The following is a 27,980-nucleotide window of genomic DNA, read 5'->3' on the forward strand; positions in this document are numbered from 1 at the left end:
TCTACACCTCCTCCCTTGGCCAACTGATACACTTTCACGGCTTCAACTACCACCTCTATGCCGACGACACGCAAATCTATCTCTCGACCCCACGCCTCACCCCTTCAATCTCCGCCCGAATCACCAGCCTACTGAACGACATATCAGAGTGGATGTCACTCCACTTTCTTAAACTGAACCTCTCCAAAACCAAGCTCCTAGTCTTCCCCCCAGCCCGCACACCCCCCACACTGACTTCTTCATCACGTCCAACCATGCCATGATCAAGCCCACCCCGCAAGCCAGAGTACTTGGTGTCATACTAGACTCCAATCTATCCTTCCAGCCCCAAGTCCAATAGCTAACAAACTCATGCAGACTCCACCTCCGCAACATCGCCAAAATACGCCCATTCCTAACCCCAGATACTACTAAGCAGCTCATCCACTCCCTCATCATATCACGACTCGATTACTGCAACTCCCTGCTCACTGGCCTGCCTTACAACAGGCTATCCCCACTTCAGTCGATCCTGAATACGGCAGCCAGACTCATCCAGCTTACCAACCGCTCAGTTTCCGCCACCCCCTCTGCCAATCCCTCCACTGGCTTCCGATTGCCCAACGGATCAAATTCAAACTGCTAATACTGATGTACAAAGCTGTCCATAATTCTGCCCCAAACTACATCACCGACCTGATATCCAAATACCACCCAAAACCCACTCTCCGCTCTTCACAAGACCTCCTTCTCTCTAGTTCCCTGATATCCTCCTCTCATGCCCACCTCCAGGACTTCTCCAGGCTATCACCCATCCTCTGGAACTCCCTATCCCAATCCATCAGACTATCACCCCCTCTCCTCTCCTTTAGGCGCACCCTAAAAACCCACCTCTTCAGGGAAGCCTACCCCACCCTCTGCTAACTGCCGATTTCCTCCACTCTTCCTACCACTCCATCCCCTACAGCTTTTCCTCCCGTACCACTATCTCCTCCCTCCTAGATTGTAAGCTCCAAGGAGCAGGGCCCTCGAACCCCTCGTGTATCGCACTGTATTGCTATTGTACTGTCTCATGTATTGTCCCCCATTGTAATTTACAGCACTGAGCGAACTGTTGGCACTATATAAATACTGTATAATAATAATAAGAAGAAGAACTGCCTGCTGGACACCTGTTTAATGAATAATTAGACTTACCTGTAGTTGAATTCTTATTAATTCGGATTTTGTTGTCCAAAATTTAGCTTTGCTCCAAAGACTTTCATTGGGGTGTATTCAGTTTTTCAACATGGTCTTGAATGAATTTGTTAGGAAAAATAGTTTTATGTGTCTGCAAATTAACAAATCTTGTTTGCAATCAATCACCCGCATTTGTGGGAGTATTTTGTACTATAGTGTCCCATAGAAAATGTTGATTCTGAAAGGAAAGTAAAGGTTTTCTGACAATTCTGTTAGGGTGTACTCATTTATGCTGAGCACTGTATATATAGGGAAGCAACTGGAATGTGATCCTACAAAGGAAAATGATTTAAATCCACAGTAGAGCAGGTGACAGCCATAGATGAAACCAGCAGCATGTGAAAGAAATCACAGATCTAGCAGAACCACTGCAGCAAGGAGTTAAGAAATCTGCAGGTAAGACTGTGACAGGCAGATTAGGATACAGACACCTTTGAACAGGCCCCCCACCCAGTATTCAGATCCCAATCTTAAGGAATACCGTTTGAAGATTGGTATGCAGCTGCATTAGTAGCCATGCCAAAAACCTTTTTTAACAGTTGCAGCATAAACCAAAATGCCTAAATTTTTGGCACACCACAGATATACAACTACATTCCACAGCCATACAGTACCATATTATACCATGTAGTGTCATCCACTGTCACATACCTGGTTGGAGGCCTACTTGACGTGAAGGCTTCCCTTGTGGCTGAGTGCTAAGATCCCCTAAGGGTCAGAACAGGGAGTGCAAGGCCTAAAGAAGCACAGGTGCCTTTTAGGTAGCTCTGTTGGCGGTTGCTGGCAGCAGAGTCCACCGGATAGTTGTCAGCTGATCTGTCAGGACTATGGCAGGACCTCTGTTGCCCTTGGAGATGCAGCAGGACCAATTCAGAGGCCACAAGCAAGATGGCACCTGAGGTGGTGGCATGGTCAGATAGGCAGGACTGGACTGAGAAATATAGTCAGGATGTAAACTGAGGGCATACTCAGAGAGGCAAGCCAGAGAGTGGGCAGGAGCGTGATAAGGAACAATAGCCAAGGGTATACACAGGAATCAGAAGGAGCAGACAGCAGAGTATTCAGGGGGAAGGATAGAGTCATGCACAGTTGGGCAGGGCAGAGTCCTTATAGCAAGCTGGGGTCAAAATCAGGAAGCAGAGACAAGCTGTGTCAGTAACAGGAGGTCCAAGGAATATAGGAACAAGGAGTACTGGTAGCTGAAGATTATTCAGCAAACTCTGAGTGCAGTCATTGTCCTTATATAGGGTGTTTGTCGCCAGTCCCAGCAGCAGGTTTGAGTGAACATGCTCGCATTTCTGTGCAAACGAGAACAGCCACGTATAGTATTGGTAAATATGGCAGGTGTTTTCCCCAGCACATGCTCATTTTTGTTCTGCTGTCTTCTCAGCATATACCCACCTATGCTCTGCATGGAGTTCTGATAATCACTGACTCCGGAAGGAACAGTCTGTCTTGGCTCCTCTCCAGACTCTGCCCCGCCAGCAAGCCCAGAAGCCAGGACTCAGGACTCCTCTCCTCGACTCAGGATTTTGGATGCAGGACATGAGACTCTACTCAGTACTCTGGACATTGGACTCAGAACTCAGTACAATGGAGTCAGGGCACAGAACACTGGAATCAGGACAGAGGACTCAACACTTTGAAAACAGGAGTCAGGAAACTGGACACAGGACTCTGAACTCAGAAAAATGGACTTTGGACACTGGACTCTGGAAAATAGCTTCAGGACATTGGAATCAGGATGCTGATTTTAAACTAAGGACACAGCGTTCAGGATCATAGACACACGACTCTGGATACTGACTCAGGGCTCAGGACTCTTAAATGAACTCCCACAAACATCAATTCACAGATGTTAATTGCATAAATGCTTTTTCAATAAATGCACAATATCTGTCCTGTGCCACTTCCTCTTCAAGCCCAAAAAACAAAGGCAGCACTTAGGAGAGGTGGAGGCATATCACTCCTCCAGGGAACAATAGAATGACAGGGGTTCCAGCTGCTAGAACTACAGACCTAGTGCCAGAAACCATGGCTGCCAGATTCCTCCACAGTCTAATTAAAATCCCCAACACCCCATTGCCACAAAAGCCCCTAATACACTTTTTTCCAATGACCTCCTAAGGGATAAGTTCACATTTTGACCAAAAATAATAAATGCACATTTTTTTGCAGGTAAAAAAGTGTGCATTTAATATTTCTGGTTGCAGGACCCTGTAAAGCATTGCAGCGGCAATCAGCAGGTCACTGGTGCCCTGCAGGTCTCCTGCAGACCTGTCAGTACAGGATGTACAGGCAAGCAGATATACTGACAGGAAGATTCAATGAACTACCACAGTGCTCCACAGCGCCGTGGTAGTTCATTGAGCACTACAAGCTGACAGTCGCTAAGGCTGTTGGGACTTGTAGTTAATTAAGTCACAGAACACTGTGGATGAATGACATGGCCGTGTGGGTGGAGCCGCACGGTTTTAAAAAAGAGACAGCTAGTATGAGGAACTTTACCCCGTACTTCTATCATGGGGGGGCACTGCAGGGGGTATGCATACTCCAGGTTGAGAACCCTGCTCTAAACACAGCAGATTTAAACACCTTAGGAAGACTGCAAGAAGTACACAGATCTGGGCTAATCACTACACTACATAATACTCATATGCAAGATCTCAAATCTTTAATGAAATTTCAGAGTCATGAACATACTAAATATAGAAAGAAGATACTGTACATTCAACGACATACTCAGCAAATTCACTTACAAGCACCTGACATACACTCCAAAAAAATCAGCTTGCCCAAACAGTAGTCCCAGAATTCTAGCTAAACCTATTTGTGTCTTGGTGGTAATCCAGGTCCCACACCACCTACAAACTGCTATACATCCAAATGATCACAAGATTACCAAACTGTGAGTCACTGGCGTAGCTACAGGGTCACAATTGCAACCCTGTCCCTGCTCCAAGGGGCCCATGCGGCCTCCGTGTCACATTAATCCTGTCACACTATGTCAGTGGGGAAATGTAAACTCAGAGGGCCCAGGCCAGCCGGGAGTTGTAATTTCCTGCAGACAGGGCAGGCGCTGTGGCGGGGGATGGACTACACTTCCTATGATGCTTTGTGTCGGTGTAGTCATGGGATACGGGGCTGGGCTTTTGGCCTGCCGGGCCCTCTGTGTTTACTTTTCCCCAGTGACAAAATGTGACAGGGCAGGTTGAGTGGTGAGCAATGTCCAGAGTTCAGGAAATGAGGAGACCTGTGGCAGAGATGTGAGCAGCAGAGAGGAAGAATTCTATAGCATTCATAGGCACTGACTAGAAGCAGCAGGAAGGAAAATCAGCCTCAACCCATATGTCAGGAATGGACTCGCCAATGGTGGTGGGACTCACCTCCCTTGTGGGCTGCAGTACCAAGGCTGGCCAGCGGGTGCTCTCAGCAGCCAGAATCTCACTCCTGCAATCAGGCCATCACCGGAGGCTGATTGCAGGAGGTGTATTTAAGCAGGACCAGGCCTGTGATCAGTGCCTTGGTGTATGTTTCCCATGAGCCCCTGTACCTGCATCCTGTCTGCTTCCTGCCTGATCCTGCTTTGATCCTGACTCTGAACCAACTCCGCCTGTCCTGACCTCGGCTATTCCTGACCACTCTTACACTCGCTCCAGGTACCGTTTGCCTGTTAGCTACCGACCCGGCCCGCCTGACTACGTTGTGCTCCATATATATATACATATATATATCAGTTTAGGTTTGGGTTTGTTTCACCTTGTTGTATGTATTTGTGTTAGTTTGGGTTTGGTTTGTTGCACTGCGTTTATGTTTGTGTTGCCTTAATAAATTATCTTGTTTACACGCTATACCTGAAGTCTGTGTTTCCCTGTGTCGGTCCACACACCTCTGGTCATTCCCGGAGCCCTGACACCATAGAGGAATCACCGACCAGCATGACGAGAAACAGAAGAGTTAACTACACAGTTACAGCCAATCCGCCTCCTGCTACCTACTGGACCAATAGGTGTTGTTGCAACCTTCCCTCCTTCCCAAGCCCGCCACCTTTGATTGAGAAAGATGCCGTGGTGACTGGGTGGGGGGGGAAGAACAAAGCTGATCATTTTAGAGAAAAATAATCTGGAGAATGTGCACAGGGAATAGATGTTTCCTGCAAAGGATGGATCGACTTCAGTATAACAAGCCTGTTGGGTTTATTTCACACAATCACTGCTGGTGGCAATAGCGTATTTTTCCTGCTCTATTCAAAACTAAAAGAGAGTTTAAATATTTAAAAGTACACTTATGATTTGTACCTTGAGTATGTAGTTGTGTTTATGTTCCATTCATAGTGTTTAATGATTTCATTTTGTCTGATCTCATTACTAAGATCTGAATGTAATAACAGGACACTTACCTGTCCAGGGATCCAGCGCCATCCTCAAATAGGCTGGTTCTTCACTAACCCTGAGGTTACATTAAATTAAATTTAATTTAATTTCATTAAATTCTGTGCCCCTTCTTCTCCAAACGTACCTTTGCTCATTCCGGCCAAAAAGTTCAATTTTAACCTCATCGGTCCACAGAACTTGTTTCCAAAATGCATCAGGCTTGTCTATATGTTCATTTGCAAAGTTCAAACGATGATTTTTGTGGTGAGGACGTAGAAGAGGTTTTCTTCTGATGACTCTTCCATGAAGACCATATTTGTACAAGTATCTCTTTATAGTGGAATAGTGTACCACAACTCCAGTGTCTGCCAGATCTTTCTGGAGGGATCGTGCAGTCAAACGTGGGTTTTGAATTGTTTTTCTCACAATCCTGCGAGTTGTTCTGTCTGATATTTTTCTTGGTCTTCCAGATCTTGCTTTAACTTCCACTGTTCCTGATGACTGCCATTTCTTAATTACATTCCGAACAGAGGATATTGACATCTGAAAACGCTTTGCTATCTTCTTATAGCCTTCTCCAGCTTTGTGAGCGTCAACTATTTTCAGTTTCAGTTTTCTAGACAACTGCTTAGAAGAACCCATGGTGCTGATTGTTGGGGCAAGGTCAGATGAGTCTGGGCATTTAAAACCTTTGAGATTGACATCACCTGGTCTTCCCAGACGATGATTGAGAACAATCCATGACACTGGCAGGTCTCAGCTTGGCAAAGGGGGCAGTGTATGCTATAAATTCTGCAGGGTGCCCAAACTTTTGCATTTTTTTGTTTTCTGTTATTTTGAAAGTGTAAATGATGGAAATAAAATCTAACTTTTGTTGACATATTATAAGAATGTCTAATCTGTAATTTGATGCCTTTTGGAGATTTTTCCATCTTTACTTGGCTTCTTTATGCACATTAATACAAATTTTTAGCTGGGGTGCCCAAACTTTCGATCCCCACTGTAACTGTGAGCAGCTGGCTACACAGCTTTTGGCTTCATAGCTGGCTGCCCATTGTGCATGGGAGCACCGTGGGAATACTCGGTCAAAACGAGGTATCTGCTACCCCGCCCCCCCCACGAAAAAAAAAATACATGCCAAATGTGGCAGGGGAGGAGGACTTAAAGCAGAACTTCCCCTTTTAGATGGTTGCAATAGTAGAAAAGGAGTGCTCGATGTCCAAAAGAATGCACTTTTGATGGTAGATTAGGAAGCATTTATTGAGAGTAACAAGTACATCAAGCCAACGCGTTTCAGGAGAAAAGACTCTCCCTTCTTCAGGGCTGTTGTTGCATGCTATTAAATAGGAAAAATTACCACGTCATTCCAGGGGCAGCAATGGATGGTGACATTCTCTCCATATCCAAACGTACAAGCTGCACCCATTTGCATTAAGCTGATCTGGGCAGCTGCTTACAAATCTTTTGAATTACCCACTCAATATGTAAATAAAACATGAAATAACTCCTTAGCCACTTGGAGTATCTTGGCACACAGTGGAAACGGAGAGTGGACGGGGGGGTACCAGGTCAACTTTGTAACAGAGCCCACAAGCTTCAAGCTACACCTCCCCAGTGAGCATGAAAATACAGAGAAGGGCAACCAAACTGATAAGAGGCATTGAGGAGCTCAGCTATGAGGAAAGATTAGAGGAAATGAATTTATTCTCTCTTGAGAAGAGTATATTAAGCGGGGATATGATCAACATGTATAAATACATCAGTGGTTCATATAGTGAACTCGGTGTAGAGTTATTCACCCTGAGGTCATCACAGAGGACAGGGGAGCACTCTTTACATCTGGAGGAAAATAAATTTATTCTCCAAACACGGAAAGGTTTCTTCACAGTAAGATCTGTGAAAATGTGGAATAGACTCCAAGAGTTGGTTCTGGCCAGCTCAGTGGATTGTTTTAAAAAAGGCCTGGATTCTTTCTTGGATACACAGAATATAACTGGTTACTAACATTTATAAGTAAAAATAATCCAGGGAATATCCAAGTGCCTCTCGGGTGATCAGGGAGGATTTTTTTCCCCTGCAGGAGCAAATTGGATCATGCTTTGCTGTTTTTTTGCCTTCCTCTGAATCAACTGTGGGTGTAGGATTATAACTTTTTTTGTTTTTGTTGAACTGGATGGATTTTTGTCTTTTTTTCAGCCAGAATAACTATGTAACTATGAATGTCATGAGAAAGTGAAAGAAAAAAACCTTCTGGATTCAAGACAGAAATTGGGAATCATTGGCCTGGCATTTATTACAACTTCAAGCCTTTATTGGAGGTGTTGAAGTTCACATTAAAATTAGTATACATATATAGTATGCCAACATTTTCATTACAGTCTACATTTGATTACTAGATTGTGCTTACAGTAATGAACATGCCATCTTTGTTACCCTGCTTGTATATCATTGCAGAATTTAAATAATAATATGAATAAAACCTACATCTGTGGAAATTTGAATGTCCCTGCGAAATTTCTGTATCCTCAATATATCCTCATTATCTGCCAATCTGCTAGATTTTACAAACATAATATACAGTAACTAACAATCACTTACTACAAATTAAGTCAGCTCATAAGGTCACATTAAAAAATAACACAGAACCAATTTATAGGGACTCTGGATCCACGGAAACACATACGTAGACAGCCCCCCAGGGTGGGAGACCATGGCAGCTGTCCCATATCCCTTCCTCTTCCATTTCCCCTCCCTATTGCTGTTTTTTTTTTTAAGTCATGCTTTCGATCTAGTTGTATGCACACGTTTGATCTGTGTGCTGTCCTGAAATTACTTTTGTAACTGTTCACTTTGCTGTAATAGAGTTTGAAAAGAATTTAAAGAAAAAAAAACAGAACCAGACATATGAAATATTAGTACATCATATAAATAATAAGCGAATGTCAGTGACATTTCTTTTAGTGACAATATTTCAGAAAAAAAGCTATAGATGTTCTCTAAAAAATAAAATTGTTCACCAGCAAGGCAGTACAGTGACTGTGATTAGCACGTCTAGAGCTGTCGGTTCAAATCCCAGCCATGCCACTACCTGCCTGGAGTTTGCATGTCCTTCCTGTGCCTATGTGGGTTTCCTTCCACACTCCAAAGACTTGCTGGTAAGTTAATTGGATCCTGTCAAAATTGGCTCTAGTATGAATGAATGTGTGAATGTGAGTTAGGGACCTTAGACTGTAAGCTCCTTGAGGGCAGGGACTAATACAATACATATGTAAAGCGCTATATGAGCACCTGTAATAAATAAAGAACCATTGGTCCATTTGTCTCACATGTAATACTGGCATTTACTACAATCTGTGGAAAATAGAGCTTAGTGCAATAGTCAACAAATGTTATGATCTGCTAAATGTGCCTAGACATGTGCAAAATGAAAAAATTTGTTTCAGATTGATTCATTAAGTTACTAATTTTGTTAAATTTGTTTTGTTTATTCGTTTTTGACTAGATTCAACATTTTTCCAATGGATCTGAAGTATTCCAATTTGAATAGAAAATATATAAATCTGAATTCATGGTGAAGAATAGCTGGTTCTATTCTATTTGAATTTTGGAAGACTGTTATATTCTTTTCTATTCTAATATTTTCTATTCTATTCTCTTCTTTTTGTTTTACTTTATTCTTTTCTATTCTATTGTCTTATTCTATTCTGTTTTATTCGAAATTAGAATTAAGGAAGACAGCTATTTCTCTTCTATTTTTTTCTATTCCATTATTTTCTATTCTTTCTGCTTTATCTATTTTTTTTCTATTCCATTTTCTCTTCTCTTCCTTTATTTTCTGATATTCCATTCTATTCTTCTATTTTTTTTCTATTCCTTTCATATATATACACACACACACACACACACACACACACACACACACACACACAAACACACATATATACACACATACACACACACATATACACACACACACACACACACATATATATTCTTTTCTATATTCGATTTGAATTTCGGACAAAATTTTGTTTCGTTATTTCAGATACATTTCAACGTCATTACTATTGTAATTTGGAAATTTGGATCCATCCGAATCTCTAAATAACAAAAATTTAATTTGTTCAGAACTAAATGAACTGTACATGTCTAAATGTGACATTTGCTGTAAATTTCCTTAAAACATCTGTACATATGCCAGTGTGATGTGGGGAGCTTGTGTTCTAAAATGCAATTAAGTCTGAATGGGCAAGAACTGTGAGAAATTACTCATTGGGCACTTTCTGGTGATTTGACCCTTGTATGCCATAATTTCTGTACACAATACGACTTCACTTTAATACTAATAAAAAAAATCAAGTAAAATGATCTCTAGGTCGGCTGTTGACAAATTTCCTTTATTTAATCCCAAAATATGATTTACACAATACATTTTTTTTTAATCATTTTTAACCTCTTGGAGCTGGCCGAACGCAAATATGAGCGCCGCACATTTGCGTTCTATTAAAAAAAACATATGCGCTGAGAGCGAGCGCCCTGCGCGCTCCCAGCACACGTCTGGTACTCATGGAAAGGTCCCGATCTCCTCTTTCGATTGGGACCTTTCCCGATCATGTGACCGCCGTGATGGCGTATCACGGCGGTCACATGACCCTAAACCCCGCCCCGCCTCCCGGCTTCTGAAACCCTTAAAGGGCCGGGATGCGCCAGCGCCAAGGGGTTAAAGTAATATGTTAATGTAAAAAAACAATGTCATAAAACATCTAAATAAAGAAAAGTGCACGGAAAACAGCTTAAAGAAAATAAGGACAAACAATTACTGAAAATGTACTGAACAAATTTGGACCACAGATTTGCCAAACTTGAAATAAATATATCAAGCGAGTTACATTTTGTAAGCCAATGATTATTAGGCTCCATTCACACTAGGACATTTCAAATTGCAGGCGGAATTTGAAAACGTGCTGTGAAAATGTGCGATCGCGTGTTCAGGTGCCATTCATTTCAATGGCACGTGAAAACACGTGGCATTTTGCTGCAATTGTGGCACATTTTTCAGCGCTTCAAAACACACTGCAATCATTCAAACAAAAAATTATGGGACGCACGACACCCCAAAATGGTTCCAGGACTTTTTTTTTTGGAGTTGCGCATTCCACTATTTTATTTGTGCTGTTGAAAACCACACTGTGTTCACAACAAAAATGCTCCACGTTTGCAGGTGCCATTGAAATTGATGGTACTTGAACACGTGATCATGTGTTTTCACATTTTTACAGCGTGTTTTCAAATCGCAAGCAGAATCGCAGCAATTACTCCCGTGATTTGAAAAGCCCTAGTGTGAATGCAGCCTTAGAGACAGGTATCCAGAGAAAACTGTAAAGTTATCCATCCTGCTTACATACAAAGATAAAAGACAGTTTCTAGGAAAACACAAAAAAAATCCTTCCACATTTGTGTTTTTCATTAAGCACAGCTCAATTAGGTGTTTATTGGTATTTTTAACTAAACTAAGCAGTGTAAGGAGTTGCAACAATGCATTGCATTTACCCCACACAATGCACACCAGTGCGCATGTATTATACAGAGCATAACACGTGCGCTGGTGTGAGGTGGCCCTTAAAGCCCAGTTCCATGAAAGTTCACTCTTGGAATCAGGCCTCCTTGGACTGCAGTGGTTGATTGCTATTTAGTCTAAAGGCAACAGGCTCCCCTAACAGAGCATGAATAGAGAGTTAATCTTAAGCAAGCCATACATAGATCGAAATTTGGCCAGCAGAGACTGGCCAAATTTGGATCCATATATGAGCACCCTGGTTTTACACAAGTCGATCTATTGGTTGACTTGTGTACAACCAGCCCCTCAGGTTTTTCCTGAATGGTTAGTGCTGCCGGCTATATCCGGTAACACTAATGATTGCGTTCTGCTGGCAGGGAATCGCATGCCCGACGAAGGGGTCCTGCACGATTGTGAAATGTTGCACTGTTTTGCTTGTGATGTGATCATGCTTCAATAAAAAATTGTTTGGACTTAAATCGAAGATCTGTGGTGTGCTGGCAAATATCTACACTGCCAACAAGAAAGGTTCCCCACTGGTAGAGCACAATAGCGCTGTAGGAGGGATTCCCCCATCAACACTGTGATTGCAAAGATTGCATAATCTAAGGCCTGCCTTACAATGGGGATAGTAGTTCACCTTGGAGGGATTTCCTCTCACTTCCTCTTGTGGCTATTGGGCAGGAAATGAAAAGGAAATTTCCCCAATGGGACACAGGGGCAAAAAATCTAACAGGGGTTATAACCCTCCCTTATGCTACCACAAATAAAAAAAAAATACAACTATTTTATGTTACATGCACTTGTAACATAAAATACATGCCATTAACCAATTGACAGCATCTGTCAAAACACATTCCTATGCTAGGTTGAGCTGCTACTCGGTTTTAATGTTACTATGATGTTTTGAGTTGATAGAACCTGGTAGTTCTCCATATTGTGTGTCTGCACTTTTTCAAACCACTGTTCCAATTAATTCTTCCTGGTTAACCAGAAGCACATCTTTAAATTACTTTCCCAAATTAACAATGATGTCCAGTTGAAACAAATATTTTGGTAGTTTTGGCTCCACTCCTTTCTTTTTCAAATACGGCAGTACATACAACATGAAGAAAATTTCCACTTTGGTCTCTGCTGCCTTCCAGAAATCTGCACCAAAACATAAGGGACAATGATGGTCTCTTTACAAGTGTGTACAGCTCTGCGTAAAATGTGTTTATGGTAGCCATCTGGCATTGGATTTGTGTGTAGTAGGCATGGTCATCCCTCAGCGTAAAAGAGCTCTCACTCCACCTTAAGCAAAAGGAGTGATGCTTGCTGGCATACCTTTTTGTACTATCTGGATAATTGTATAAGCACTTCACTAGTAATGGACAGTCTCTTTCACCACCTTTGTCTACAACATGCCTACTAAAACCTACAGGCCATGGCTTTTATAGATGCATGGCTAAATCATAGTCTTCCACTTCTACCATCTCATTGTATTTTTGTATTTTTCGAATTTCAGTTTTTTGTACTGATGAATTACCTCCTGTTCCATACATCTCATCCATTCTCGGTTGTGTATTATTTTTCCATGTCCAGCATTTATAAAGGTCCTTAGCTTTGACATCGGCATGAGCTCATTAGGGTTCTTTGTGAATGATATCATGTACGGATGATGACAGTCTGCAATTCTTACATAAGTTGGCCCATGCAAATTACTTCTGATGGTGATAGGAGTTTTTAAGACGTGAAATGCGGTTGAAAGGTGTAAGGAATCTCCACATAGGACGACCTTCATAGTCACATATACTGTAGAACTTTCTTTCTTTTTTATTTTTAGGCTTAATATTATATAGCGGAGCAAGCATTGCGTCATACTCACTATCAAAATGTGTATATAATTTATTCTCAGCTCGTAATGCAATTCCTTCTGCCATTCTTGAGTTTCTAGGGCTTTTTTTCCGATTGAAGAAAAGTTTTCCCTGTATAAGTAACAGCTCAATTTGGAAAGGTTCAATTTGCCTGATCCTGGTTGGAAGAGTACTGCTATAATATATATAGGATTTCTTTTTGGGATTTACACATGGATTGTATGGGAAGGAAGTTCTGTGTCTGCTCAGTTTGGTAGGAGTTGTGGAATTTCTTTTGACATTTAAGAATAATGGAAAAATGGTCTTGTCATCTACAAAGCAATTTTTCTTGGAAGAAACAGTAAGCTTATCCTCTTTGCATGGTGCTGAACTTTTCGTTGACTTTGTTGAAGGTGTTTTTTGTGAGGGAAAGTTAGACTTATCAGACTTTTTCTTAAGCTTGCTTGCTTTTCTTTTCTTCTGTTTGGTTTTATCACCTTTACTCTGTGTGCATGTAGAAGATGTACTGCTAGCATTCACAGATAAATTGACTTCACGGGCAAGGCATGTTTCACTTTTGATGTGTGGGAGCTTCTCTTGATCAGCAAGAGTTGTAAGATGATTACTTTGTATAGGTTGGCATTGATTGCTCTTTAAATTTACTTCTTCCTTCTTCCCATTGGCAGGAGAATTATGACTCTGAAGTTCTGTAGAAGATGTACCTTGTGCAGATGAATTTATTTCATGGATGCGGTTAGATTCATTCTTGTTGAGTGGAATCTTGTTTTCCTCAGTGGCAGGAGGCAAAGGATCATTATTCTGTGCAAGTGGCTCGTAGTTTGGATTTGGATTATTATTTTGGGTTTTATTTGTTTGCTCTGTGTTGTGGTTGATCTGCAGTTGAGAAAACAATCCTGGTTGAAAAACTAAAAATATATCCCTTTTTTGTAATAAAAGTTGCATATCTGTAGAGAGTGGGATAATTGGTGCAGTCACCTGGTATAGGCTTCCTGTTGTAAGACAATAGAATTGTCCTGTTGCTGGACTATGCAGATATCTTCTGTTTGGAGTAAGTGGATTTGTTATGGTTGGTAAAAAAAAGGTGGGCTTGCATGCATCTGGGTGGTTCATGATCAATGTAATGAAGGATTTATTCAGTGGATAGATTAGAGATGACCACTATAGGAGCAGGCTACACGCAGGCAAGGATTTACAATTGTAAATTTAGTTCTTTGTTAGTCAATCAAGATCTTTTCGTGCTACTCTGAAACACAAGGAGAAAAAAATAATGTAGCGCTTCATATGGATTTTGCTTTATGATCACAAAAAAAACGGTAATCTGTAAACAGTGCAATTCATCTTTAGATAAATAACATCAGCCATGCACTGTTTCACATTAACGTCTGGATTATCTGTGACCAACGTATAGTGGAGCCTCCTTTATAGACACACACCAATTCCTGGTTAACACTGCTGCGACTTTGCGAAACAAAATCACATGACAATTGAAGGGGAGGGTGGGGGACACAACGTCTGATGATGGAGGGGCTCTTGACATCTGATCTAAGGGGGGGGGGTGTGCTCTGGACATTTGTTTATAATTATGAGAATAATGCAATTCTATGCCAGTTGAAAAGGAGAGTCGCAAACCGCTATCATCCACAGGAATTTTATTGGAGACTGCTCAGGCAGAACCATGTTCTGTCTGAGCAGTCTCCAACCAGGTCTGCACCTGCCCTTTACAGTTTAAGTTGTTACTAAAACTAGTAATCAAATGCAGAGGCAATTATTTAATATGATAACAAGTAGGTACATTTATATAGTTTTACAGATACAACTGACCCTTTGAGGGCAACTAGAATGCAGTAGTGGCCCACGATGAAATGGGGATTGACACCCCTGGTATATAGTATATACCTAAAAACTTGCATTCTTCTGGCGGGTCATGTGATATCACAGGTATCTTGGTGATTGGCAGATCTGAAAGCTGCAGAGAATGGCACCACGTGATGACACTAGCACCATTTCCTGCGGGTTCAGGGCAGCTTGGGGACACACCCACAGTGGGTGTGTCTATGTCATACTAAACTCATAGGAAGAGGATTGAATTGCACTGGGCATCATTCAACCCAGAAGAGAACTGGAGCTAGGTCACAGAGTGGTGAGTCTGCAGGGGACAGGGCTAAATATAGGGTGAGTTTAAAGTATATTAGATATTTAAGATGTTACCTTTTAGAATTTGTAAAGGTATATTGTAACAGGCAACACATTTTTGTGACAGTGCAGAGAATGAAAAAAAAATATTTTTTTTTGTTACTCACCTACAGGAGTACAGAATATTTTGTCTTTGTTCCTCTTTAGGATATATTGGACTTTTAAGGCAATATCCACAAAATTGTATAAATGCAATAAATTTTTCATTACAAAAGGTTAAAACATTATTAGATCAACACGTTGTACAAACAACTAAAATCCCACATAAAAGGTGGTAACAAGAGAACATGCTGACTTGCTGTAGAGTATGTTCTCCCTCTTCTATGAACCAAGGGAGAAAAGAAAGGAGAGTAGACTTCAGCTAGAGACCCAATGTGTTTCAGAGCTCAGCCTTTCTCCAGGGGTGAGCTAACAGAAGGGATGGCCAAAAAACATTCTATAGAGTACAATAGATAATAAGACTTTGCAATTATATCATTTGAAACAATAAAATTAAAGACATATGTCCATATTACATACCATCCAATTTCTTTAAATGGATTTACTCACCATAGTTACAAAAGACAGGGAAATCTCCTCTTAATGTGTCCACCATCCACACCTCAAGGCTGGATAGAAGCATAATGTGGGGAGACCCCAAAAAAGAAATTTGTCACACTGGGTGAGAAATTCTTACTGACAGAAGATCCCATGCCCTTCTGTCTGTATATGAATATTCATTGCCCAGTATTAGTTAATATATTCTCAACATATACCTCTCTCTCTGATGAGAAATGCATATGGTTTAGTAAATGATTTTTTTTCTCCTCATAGATCTTTTCTTGGCTATATACCCTCTAACCTGGTTCTGTTGTCTCTGGGTGACCCCAGTGTGCAAAATGTATTTTTTTGGGGGAGGTCCCCATGCTTTTCCCACATTATGCTTCCATCCAGCCTGGGTCGCATTGAGGTGTTGATGGTGGACACATTAACGGGAGATTTCTCTGTCTTTTGTAACTGTGGCAAGGAAATCCATTTAAAGAAATTGGATGGTATGTAATATGGACATATGTCTTTAATTTTGTTTCAAATTATATAATTGCAAAGTCTTATTGTTGTCTGTTGTACTCTATAGAATGTTTCCTAGCCATTCCGTCCCTTCCGCTCACCCCTGAAGAAAGACTGAGCTCTGAAATGTATTTGGGTCTCTAGCTGAAGTCTACTCACCTTTCTTTTCTCCCTTGGTTCATAGAAGAGGGAGAACATTACTCTACAGCAAGTCAGCATGTTCTCTTGTTACCACCTTTATGTGTGTTTTTAGTTGTTTGTACAACGTGTTGATCATCTCCCATGACAGATCTTCCTCTTCACTGAAGTAGGGGATCAGTTGGTCATGGTAACACTGTGACAAAGACTATAATGCGAGACATTTAACTTGCTGGCCACCCCGGTCCAGGATGGGGCATGTCGCAGCCTACCGAATGCTGAGCTAACGGACTGCGCGCGCTCGCTGGTCAGACTGGGGTGACCACTGGATCTAGATTATCCAGCCCGCCACCGAGGCTGACTGTTGATAGAAGATCTCTGCAGGAAAAGAAAAAAAATCCCAAGAAAAAAGAAAAAGCTATAGGACCACAAGTCTAAGCGCAAAATCATGTCCGTACTCCTGAAGACACTAGGCAGAATGACTGGATGCCCATAGCAGTTTTTGCACAGAGAGAACTGTCCATAGGAGGTGCCAAGTTATTTTAACATTTTATCACAATTAAATATTTTTGCCTTGTGTTGACTTCATTTATACAAGTTTGAAACTTTAAATGTTTAACATTAGTGGCAGACTGTCAAGATTCTAGTGTAATAGAAGTAATTGGAAAAGATTTCAATGCCTCTCTTTTGAATGTTGAAGATAAGTTTCTCCACAATGCCTAGAGCTACAGAAAAGAATGAAGGCTTGTTTGAAAGTACTTTAACTGTTCGATCAGTATTTGTAAATGCTTTACTGTGCATTGTCTGAGCATAGGATTACTTTAGGTTTGTTATTTACTTTATGCTATCCGCATTTTATGTTTAACCACTTGCCCTCCTGAGGATTTACCCCCCTTCCTGACCAGGCTGTTTTTTGCGTTACGGCACTGCGTTACTTTAACTGACAATTGCGCTGACATGTAACGCTGTACCCAAATTAAATTTACATCCTTTTTTCCCACAAATTGAGCTTTCTTTTCGGTGGTATTTGATCACCTGTGCAATTTTTATTTTTGGTGACATAAAAAAAAAAGACCGACAATATGAGAAAAAAATTATATTTTTGACTGTTTGCTATTAAATATGTCCAGTAAAAAAAATCTAATTTCGTCATAAATTTAGGCCAAAATGTATTCTGCTACATGCCTTTGCTAAAAAAAAAATCCTAATACATGTAAATTAATTGGTTTACGTGAAAGTTATAGCGTTATCAAATGGCGGTATATATACTGCCATTTTTTTTTTTTTACTAGTAATGGTGTCATTCAGCGAATTATTGCGGACTGTGGTGGACATTCTGACACTGGGGGGAACTGACTTGGTGTCACTGACATCCCCAGTGACACCAATACAGTGATTGGTGCTAAAATAAAGCACCTACACTGCACTAATGGCACTGGGCAGGAAGGGGTTAACATGAGGGGCGATCAAAGGGTTAACTGTGTGCAGGGAGGGTTTTACTAAGGGGCGGTGTCTGTGTGCTTCACTGTAATCACACTGCTCTGGATGGCTGTGCTGTGCACAGCCATCCAGAGCAGTCTGCCAGAGCTGACAGGAAAAACTGTTAGTAAACAAAACAGTTCTCCTCCCCGTCGGAGATCTTTGGAAATCACTGGGTGTCGGCGAGTAATTACCGTCCAGGACCTGGTGATTGACAGCTGCGGCTGCGAATGGAAATGCCCCCTACCCTGAAATGCAAAATCACGTGCCGCCCTGTAGCAGTATTTCTGCTATAGGGCAGCCAGGAAGCAGTTAATTTAGTAACTTTTACCTTATATTGACCTAATTTATACACATTTAAAACTTTGAAATGCTGAATTATATTACATTTATTTCAATTTTTAGATTTTATATTTATAAAATGCTATGTGGAGTGTCTGTACTTGCATTGAACAATAAAGTAGATTTTATTCTTCGGAAGATTTAAAATCTACTTTATTGTTTGCAGCTCTCCAGAACTTTGCTGAATTACTTTGATGCAATATAAAATACTATATACTGTAATAATGTAACTTGTTATCTAATTTCAATATGAGATATATACCACAGTGTTGATGGATGTTTTACCATATCAAAAATATATTGACTGATCCCTATATTGATATTTCATCCTTACATATGCTAATATCACACTCATCCAACGAGTCTCACAAACTATTTGTGGCAGGAATTTCATACTGCGGAAACCTCCTACTATAGAAGGGGGGCCCTCGGTTTCTTCCCAAAAACCTCTGGGGATCAACGGTGAAAAGCAGAGGGTGAGGGCTCATGTACACTACAGCTGATAAACTCACGTTTAGGAGCTGTTCAGTGTTTTTTTCAGCAGCCCCTGAACTCTCCCTATTGTTTTCCTATGTGCCCATGTACACTATGTCGCTTACAGGCAGTTGAGTTTACAGCAGGGGCGGACTGACCATTTGGAAACTCGGGCACTGCCCGAGGGCCCGGAGCCAGTAGGGGGCCCCATGAGATGCCCCTGGTACCTTTCCCATAGGCTTTTTTGAGTTTGAGCAAGGACACAGGGGCCCCATGATCCCCTATTGCCCGGGGCCCCATGAGTTGTCAGTCCGCCCGCCCCTGGTTTACAGTCGTTTTTTTTGAACGCAGAAAACTTGCATTCAGGAGTAGAATTTATCAGCGTTTTAAATGCCAAACGCTTGTAAATGCGGTTAAACGCATTTATAAGCGTTTGCGGCTTAAATTTTTTTTAACTCTTACATTTCTAGATGCTGTCCACGTACCTGGATAGTGAGCCTGACGTGAAGAGGCAGGCCTCCCGTTCAACTCTGGCTCAAGGACCGCTGATGGTGAGACAGAGGCCGCAGGGGCACGGTGGGGTATGTGTGCCTTTGATCAGTCCAGTAATAGCTGGTAAGCAGATGAGCTGCAGGCTGGAGGCAGGAAGCAGGATTCTGATGCAGCCGTGCGGGATGGATGGATACCCGAGAGCAGAAGAGTAGTCGGGTCACAGGCCAGGTCAGCAGCGGAATATCAATCAGAGAGGAGCGGAGACAGAAAGGTAAATCCAAGGCAAGCCAGAGGTCAGGGCAGGAAGCAATCAAGCAGAGATCAAGAACAAGCTGGTTCGGTATCAGGAGGCAATCACAGGAATCACACAAGCAGGGATCAGACTATACGACAATGGGACATCTACTGCAGCCAGTTTAAATAGCCCATTTGGCGCCAGCATTAGTGAAAGGCCCGCGCCTGTATGCGTGAGTGCGCCTATGTCCGAGCACCCGCACATCTGTTCAGCGTGTAAGAAATGTGCACATGCGCATATTTGTGCGCTGTGGAACTTCACCTGCACTATAGACAGGCCTTTCCTGACAGCCTTTTTTCATCATGAAAAATGCATGCAAAGTGTTTTCCCGGTACTCAAATGGACCTGGTACACCATACTTTGAGGTTTCGCATGAAAGAAAATATGTTAGACACTGCTGCAATAATTAATGCACAGAAATGAGCTGGAACACATCCAAACACCACAAAAAAAAGAAGACAGCTAATCTCAACAAATACTGCTCTATCTGCTTCTGCTCTCTTTATTTCTCTCAAAATGTCTGAAATAGTTAGTTTTTTACTGTTTTTCAGTGCATTCTGGGAATTTTAGAAGGTCTCCTGAGGTTATCTTTAAAAAACGCTTTTAAGCGCAAACGTGCATAAATGCGGTATGCAAACGCAGCTAAACAGACGTTTTTTAACCTACGTTTTCCAGCAGTCAGTTTCCATCGTTCAGAAGTGTCCCGTGCACATGGAGCCTGCATGCAGGTAAAAAACCTTGAGCCTTTACAAACACTTTAAGTCTCCACGCACACTAACATTTTTTATAAGTGCAATTTTGTTTAAAAAAATACACTTTAATAGATTTTAATGCACAAAAACACAATTTAATACCCAATTGATTGGCAAAATATAAAAGATGATGTTACATCAAGTAAACAGATACCTAACTTGTCACACTTTAAAATTACGCACACTCTTGGAATGGTATTTAAAAATCTCCACACGCGAAACTTTAAAAGCCTTTACAGGTTACCATTTTAGAGTTACACAGGAGGTCTGGAGCTAAAATTATTGCTCTTGCTCTGACATTCGCCATGATACCTCACCTGTGTGGTGCAATCGCCGTTTATACAAAGACGCAGGACTGACGTATGCGTTTGCTTTGCGTGCAAGCATGGTGGGATGGGGGCGCTTTAATTTTTTTTTTTTTTATTGGATTTTTTTAATTTTTACACTCTCTAATTTTTTTTAAATCATTTTTATTGTTATCACAGAGATGTAAACATCCCTTGTGATAACAATAAGCAGTGACAGGTCCTCTTTATGGAAAGATCTGGGACCCCAGATCTCTCCTCTGCCTCACACAAAGATCAGTGTGATCCGATGCCTTTTACAAGTCAAAAATTACTTGTTTACATGCTGGGGAAAGTGGGGAGTATTTTCAAAATACTCGTCGCTTCCGGTATCTAATACCATAGAGATGATCAGGGACGTTCAGCTCTATGGAAAATCAGCGGATCTGCCAGCTTCTCTGCTGGGCTACCGGTGGAACCAGAGAGACGCAGGGGGGAGGGGGTGACCCCTCCCACTGTTTATAAAAGAGATCCAGTGGATAATTAGCCACTCTAATTGCTTTTAAAAAAAAAGAGAATCGCCTGCAGATAAAAAAAAACATGCGATGATGCCTGCATTGGCCTGGTATAAGCTGTGGAACAGCTGACGTATAAATATGTACTGCAGTTTGGCACTAGTTAATGTTCAGCTTCAATCCAGAGATTTCTATCACAAATTAGTTACGTTTTAGTGATCAGTTATAGTAAAAATAGCTATACCTGGTAAAAGAAGCAGTGCTAAAACAGTTTGTTGTTCCATGGGGAATTTATCAAAAAGCTGCTAACAAAACCAGATGCCTATCTCAGCACAAATACCCCAAAGCAAAAATAATCACCCTGTCATGTTCAGCCGTGCAACTGGGTGCTTTGCAACTGACTTGGTTGAACAGGTTTTAGGAGTTAAAACAGGCGGTGAGGAGGTGTCATAATGCCACTTTTCAAACACCACCTCAGATCACTTTTCAGAGGGCACTGCTAGGGTAAAAAAGCCCTTTCTCTAAACAAAAAAAAAAAGAAATGTGTCTTTTTTATCCTTGGTTCAACTGTAACCAGGCAATTTAAATATGAAGTCCCATGCTCATTGTATGTTTTAGGTCCCTTTCACACAGGCGATTAGAATTCACTTTTAGCAGCAGTTACAGGAACTTATTTACCGCAGCTAAATGCAGACAATGCATCCCTATGGCTCCATTCACACACTGTGTTAAGCAATGTTTACATATATGCTTTTATGCATTTAGGAAAAATAAAGTTGACAGCGTCCAGGAGCAATGTACCGCAGCTACCTGTACAGGAACGCAGTACAAAGAAAAAATAAGTAAACAGTTGCTATAGAAAAAGCAAGAATTTACTACAGCAGCTAAATGCAGCCGCATGTAAACACACGTAAACGCCTGTAATCGCAGATAAACGCAATGTACAAATGCAAGTGATCTCTGTGCCAGGAGTGTTGGAATTTCAAAATAAAACTGTTGGAATTTCAAAATAAAAAAAACATGCATTTACAAGCAGCAGAAAATACCACCCGTGTGAAAGAGGGGTAATACACTAATCATTTTATGCCCAGCCTTCCCAGTGTTCTCACCTTTGCAGACTTCTCTGTCACATCCTAGTCTGTCCATCTCACTGTATGCAGCCACTCAGTATATGTGGCTATTTATACTGCCTTTCGCTTTCCATCTGTCACTCCCTTCTGCACACGTCTTGCATGCTTAGCTTTCTGAGTTTCGTTTCCCTTCTCTTACATCTATTTGTCCACCTCCAGTGAAAAATTGCCGATAAAAGCAACTACAAGGTTATGTTTTATCCACATCACCATGACATAGGACTTTGCAAGAAACAGGATATGAAACTGGAATATCATAATTGATATTTGGTGACTGCAGGTTTTGTGCTATAGTTGCAGTAGAGTATGCTCCTTCTCCTTGTAATTCTGTATGCATTTGTGGGTTTCTGAACTATTTCTTCTGAAGAAGGGATCTAAGATATCCCGAAAGAACTGCATCTTTAAGAACTTCAAGTGGACCTTCAAAACTTGAACTACTGCTAATTTTCCTCTTCCTCCACCTCTAACAAATTAGCAATTAAATTTTTTTTTGGTGGGGGGCTTTTTGACAGATACCCACTCCCTCTTCCTCAATACTCACCAAGTAGAGAATGACATCTGATGGTGCCATGACTGCTACCCCAGGTTTTCTGTTTCAGGGTGGCTAAGGGTTGCCACCTCTCTGGAATTCACCCGGATAGTCTGGGTTTTGAGTCATGCTTGGGTTTTAAACTGCCTGAAACCCAGACACATTATTCTGCCCTGATTGTGGCTCCTCAGCTGGGTTGCTGGCTGCAGTTGTATGCCGAGAGTGTCTTTTACACTCACCCTCTCAATACCCAGACCCAGCACAGATTTTATATTTATAAAATCCTATGTGGAGTGTCTGTACTTGCATTGAGCAATAAAGTAGATTTTATTCTTCGGAAGATTTAAAATCTACTTTATTGTTTGCAGCTCCCCAGAACTTTACTGAATTACTTTGATGCAATATAAAATACTATATACTGTAATAATGTAACTTGTTATCTAATTTCAATATGAGATATATACCACACAGTGTTGATGGATGTTTTACCAAATCAAAAATATATTGACTGATCCCTATATTGATATTTCATCCTTACATATGCTAATATCACACTCATCCAACGAGTCTCACAAACTATTTGTGGCAGGAATTTCATACTGCGGAAACCTCTTACTATAGAAGGGGGGCCCTCGGTTTCTTCCCAAAAACTTCTGGTGATCAACGGTGAAAAGCAGAGGGTGAGGGCTCATGTACACTACAGCTGATAAACTCCCGTTTAGGAGCTGTTCAGTGTTTTTTTTAGCAGCCCCTGAACTCTCCCTATTGTTTTCCTATGTGCCCATGTACACTATGTCGTTTACAGGCAGTTGAGTTTACAGTGGTTTTTTTAACGCAGAAAACTTGCATTCAGGAGTAGAATTTATCAGCGTTTCAAATGCCAAACGCTTGTAAACGCGGCTAAACGCATTTATAAGCGTTTGCGGTTTAAATTTTTTTTTAACTCTTACATTTCTAGATGCTGCCCAGAGCCTTTGTCACATACCTGGATAGTGAGCCTGACGTGAAGAGGCAGGCCTCCCGTTCAACTCTGGCTCAAGGACCGCTGATGGTGAGACAGAGGCCGCAGGGGCACGGTGGGGTATGTGTGCCTTTGATCAGTCCAGTAATAGCTGGTAAGCAGATGAGCTGGAGGCAGGAAGCAGGATTCTGATGCAGCCGTGCGGGATGGATGGATACCTGAGAGCAGAAGAGTAGTCGGGTCACAGGCCAGGTCAGCAGCGGAAGATCAATCAGAGAGGAGCGGAGACAGAAAGGTAAATCCAAGGCAAGCCAGAGGTCATGGCAGGAAGCAATCAAGCAGAGATCAAGAACAAGCTGGTTCGGTATCAGGAGGCAATCACAGGAATCATGGAACACAAGCAGGGATAAGACTATATGGCAATGGGACATCTACTGCAGCCAGTTTAAATAGTCCTTTTGGCGCCAGCATTAGTGACAGGCGCGCACCTGTATGCGCGAGTGCGCATGTGTGCGCCTATGCCCGAGCACCCGCACGTCTGTTCGGCTTGTAAGAACTCTGCACATGCGCATATTTGTGCGCTGTGGAACTTCACTTGCACTATGGACAGGCCTTTCCTGACAGCCTTTTTTCATCATGAAAAATGCATGCAAAGCATTTTCCCGGTACTCAAATGGACCTGGTACACCATACTTTGAGGTTTCGCATGAAAGAAAATATGTTAGACACTGCTGCAATAATTAATGCACAGAAATTAGCTGGAACACATCCAAACACCACAAAAAAAAAGAAGACAGCTAATCTCAACAAATACTGCTCTCTCTGCTTCTGCTCTCTCTATTTCTCTCAAAATGTCTGAAATAGTTTTTTCCTGTTTTTCAGTGCATTCTGGGAATTTTAGAAGGTCTCCTGAGGTTATCTTTAAAAAACGCTTCTAAACGCAAACGTGCTTAAATGCGGTATGCAAATGCAGCTAAACAGACGTTTTTTAACCTACGTTTTCCAGCAGTCAGTTTCCATCGTTCAGAAGTGTCCCATGTACATGGAGCCTGCATGCAGGTAAAAAACTTTGAGCCTTTACAAACACTTTAAGTCTCCACGCACACTAACATTTTTTATAAGCGCAATTTTGTTTAAAAAAAATACACTTTAATAGATTTTAATGCACAAAAACACAATATAATACCCAATTGATTGGCAAAATATAAAAGATGATGTTACATCAAGTAAACAGATACCTAACTTGTCACACTTTAAAATTAGCACGCTCTTGGAATGGTGCCAAGCTATGGTATTTAAAAATCTCCACACGCGAAACTTTAAAAACCTTTACAGGTTACCATTTTAGAGTTACACAGGAGGTCTGGAGCTAGAATTATTGCTCTTGCTCTGACATTCGCCATGATACCTCACCTGTGTGGTGCAATCGCTGTTTATACAAAGACACAGGACTGACGTATGCGTTTGCTTTGCGTGCAAGCATGGTGGGATGGGGGCGCTTTAATTTTTTTTTATTGGATTTTTTTTAATTTTTACACTGTCTCTAATTTTTTTTAAATCATTTTTATTGTTATCACAGAGATGTAAACATCCCTTGTGATAACAATAAGCAGTGACAGGTCCTCTTTATGGAGAGATCTGGGGTCTGTTAGACCCCAGATCTCTCCTCTGCCTCACACAAAGATCAGTGTGATCCGATGCCTTTTACAAGTCAAAAATTACTTGTTTACATGCTGGGGAAAGTGGGGAGTATTTTCAAAATACTCGTTGCTTCCAGTATCTAATACGGAAAATATGGAAAATCAGCGGATCTGCCAGCTTCTCTGCTGGGCTCCCGGGAGAACCAGAGAGACGCGCGGGGGTGTGTGTGTGTGACCCCTCCCACTGTTTGTAAAAGAGATCCAGTGGATAATTAGCCACTCTAATTGCTTTTTTAAAAAAAAGAGAATCGCCTGCAGATAAAAAAAAAACATGCGTTGATGCCTGCATTGGCCTGGTATAAGCTGTGGAACAGCTGACGTATAAATATGTACTGCAGTTTGGCACTAGTTAATGTTCAGCTTCAATCCAGAGATTTCTATCACAAATTAGTTACGTTTTAGTGATCAGTTGTAGTAAAAATAGCTATACCTGGTAAAAGAAGCAGTGCTAAAACAGTTTGTTGTTCCATGGGGAATTTATCAAAAAGCTGCTAACAAAACCAGATGCCTATCTCAGCAAAAATACCCCAAAGCAAAAATAATCACCCTGTCATGTTCAGCCGTGCAACTGGGCGCTTTGCAACTGACTTGGTTGTACAGGTTTTAGGAGTTAAAACAGGCGGTGAGGAGGTGTCATAATGCCACTTTTCAAACACCACCTCAGATCACTTTTCAGAGGGCACTGCTAGGGTAAAAAAGCCCTTTCTCTAAACAAAAATAAATTTGTCTTTTTTATCCTTGGCTCAACTGTAACCAGGCAATTTAAATATGAAGTCCCATGCTCATTGTATGTTTTAGGTCCCTTTCACACAGGCGATTAGAATTCACTTTTAGCAGCAGTTACAGGAACTTATTTACCGCAGCTAAATGCAGACAATGCATCCCTATGGCTCCATTCACACACTGTGTTAAGCAATGTTTACATATATGCTTTTATGCATTTAGGAAAAATAAATTTGACAGCGTCCAGGAGCAATGTACCGCAGCTACCTGTACAGGAACGCAGTACAAAGAAAAAATAAGTAAACAGTTGCTATAGAAAAAGCAAGAATTTACTACAGCAGCTAAATGCAGCCGCATGTAAACGCACGTAATCGCAGATAAACGCAATGTACAAATGCAAGTGATCTCTGTGCCAGGAGTGTTGGAATTTCAAAATAAAACTGTTGGAATTTCAAAATAAAAAACCATGCATTTACAAGCAGCAGAAAATACCACCCGTGTGAAAGAGGCGTAATACACTAATCATTTTATGCCCAGCCTTCCCAGTGTTCTCACCTTTGCAGACTTCTCTGTCACATCCTAGTCTGTCCATCTCACTGTATGCAGCCACTCAGTATATGTGGCTATTTATACTGCCTTTCACTTTCCATCTGTCACTCCCTTCTGCACACGTCTTGCATGCTTAGCTTTCTGAGTTTCGTTTCCCTTCTCTTACATCTATTTGTCCACCTCCAGTGAAGAATTGCCGATAAAAGCAACTACAAGGTTATGTTTTATCCACATCACCATGACATAGGACTTTGCAAGAAACAGGATATGAAACTGGAATATCATAATTGATATTTGGTGACTGCAGGTTTTGTGCTATAGTTGCAGTAGAGTATGCTCCTTCTCCTTGTAATTCTGTATGCATTTGTGGGTTTCTGAACTATTTCTTCTGAAGAAGGGATCTAAGATATCCCGAAAGAACTGCATCTTTAAGAACTTCAAGTGGACCTTCAAAACTTGAACTACTGCTAATTTTCCTCTTCCCCCTGCCTCTAACAAATTAGCAATTTTTTTTTTTGGTGGGGGGCTTTTTGACAGATACCCACTCCCTCTTCCTCAATACTCACCAAGTAGAGAATGACATCTGATGGTGCCATGACTGCTACCCCAGGTTTTCTGTTTCAGGGTGGCTAAGGGTTGCCACCTCTCTGGAATTCACCCGGATAGTCTGGGTTTTGAGTCATGCTTGGGTTTTAAACTGCCTGAAACCCAGACACATTATTCTGCCCTGATTGTGGCTCCTCAGCTGGGTTGCTGGCTGCAGTTGCATGCCGAGAGTGTCTTTTACACTCACCCTCTCACAATACCCATACCCAGCACAGTCCTCCAGTACTCCTCCCCAACTCCCCCCCAGGCATAAACAGGAGAGGAGAGAGAGAGCTGGATCTTCTTTTTCTCCTCCTGCCCCTCTCCTCCTGTGTCTGCCCGCCTACACTCCAATCTCCGGCAGTGCTGTTCCTCAGAAAGGGGATGAGTGGGCGGGAAGTTTGAAGACCAGCAGAAGGCAACTACAGTGGATGAAAGATACTGATGTTCGAGCCTCCATCCTGGGTGAGTAAGCTCACCAACCATCCACTCTCTGTGAATGAAGTCTCCCCCCTCCCCTTCTCTCTACTGCCTCTGATTCAGTACACTAATGTAAGTGAGACTCAGATGCAAGGGGTGCTCTGTGGACTCTGATGTAAAGGGGGCTTTGGTGAGCAAAGAGTTCCCCTTTACACCAGCAATCCCCCTTACGTCAGAGCCTTCCTTTAAATCGGGGTACCCAGAGCACCCCTTATATCAGAGTTCCCCTTTTCATTAGCGTCCACAGAGCTCCCCCTTGCAGTGTAAGTGAAAATTATGCAGACTCAGATGTAAGAGAGAACTCTGCA

The 27,980-nt window shown here is 41.6% G+C and overlaps 2 protein-coding genes across 2 annotated transcripts in view; both read right to left on the minus strand.

The window, feature by feature from the left end:
- Positions 1-22,262, minus strand: part of LOC149456093 (uncharacterized) — a 37,868-nt gene extending 15,606 nt beyond the window's left edge. The window contains exon 1 of the mRNA XM_089685475.1: positions 22,125-22,262. The gene's annotated coding sequence lies outside the window, so the exon portion shown is untranslated. The remainder of the gene's footprint in view (positions 1-22,124) is intronic.
- LOC149456094 (uncharacterized) lies at positions 12,650-23,849 on the minus strand. The gene is made up of 4 exons (XM_089685476.1): positions 23,660-23,849; positions 20,131-20,182; positions 19,163-19,333; positions 12,650-14,247 (listed from the first exon to the last, which is right to left on the minus strand). Exon 4 carries the CDS (start codon positions 14,112-14,114, stop codon positions 12,849-12,851), a length of 1,266 nt encoding a protein of 421 aa, XP_089541602.1. The 5' UTR covers positions 14,115-14,247; positions 19,163-19,333; positions 20,131-20,182; positions 23,660-23,849; the 3' UTR covers positions 12,650-12,848.
- Positions 23,850-27,980: the final 4,131 nt, after the last annotated feature.

This window comes from Staurois parvus, unplaced genomic scaffold (assembly GCF_062004578.1).
Source record: "Staurois parvus isolate SC_StPar_1 unplaced genomic scaffold, SC_StPar_1.0 ptg000376l, whole genome shotgun sequence".
Taxonomy (NCBI): domain Eukaryota; kingdom Metazoa; phylum Chordata; class Amphibia; order Anura; family Ranidae; genus Staurois; species Staurois parvus.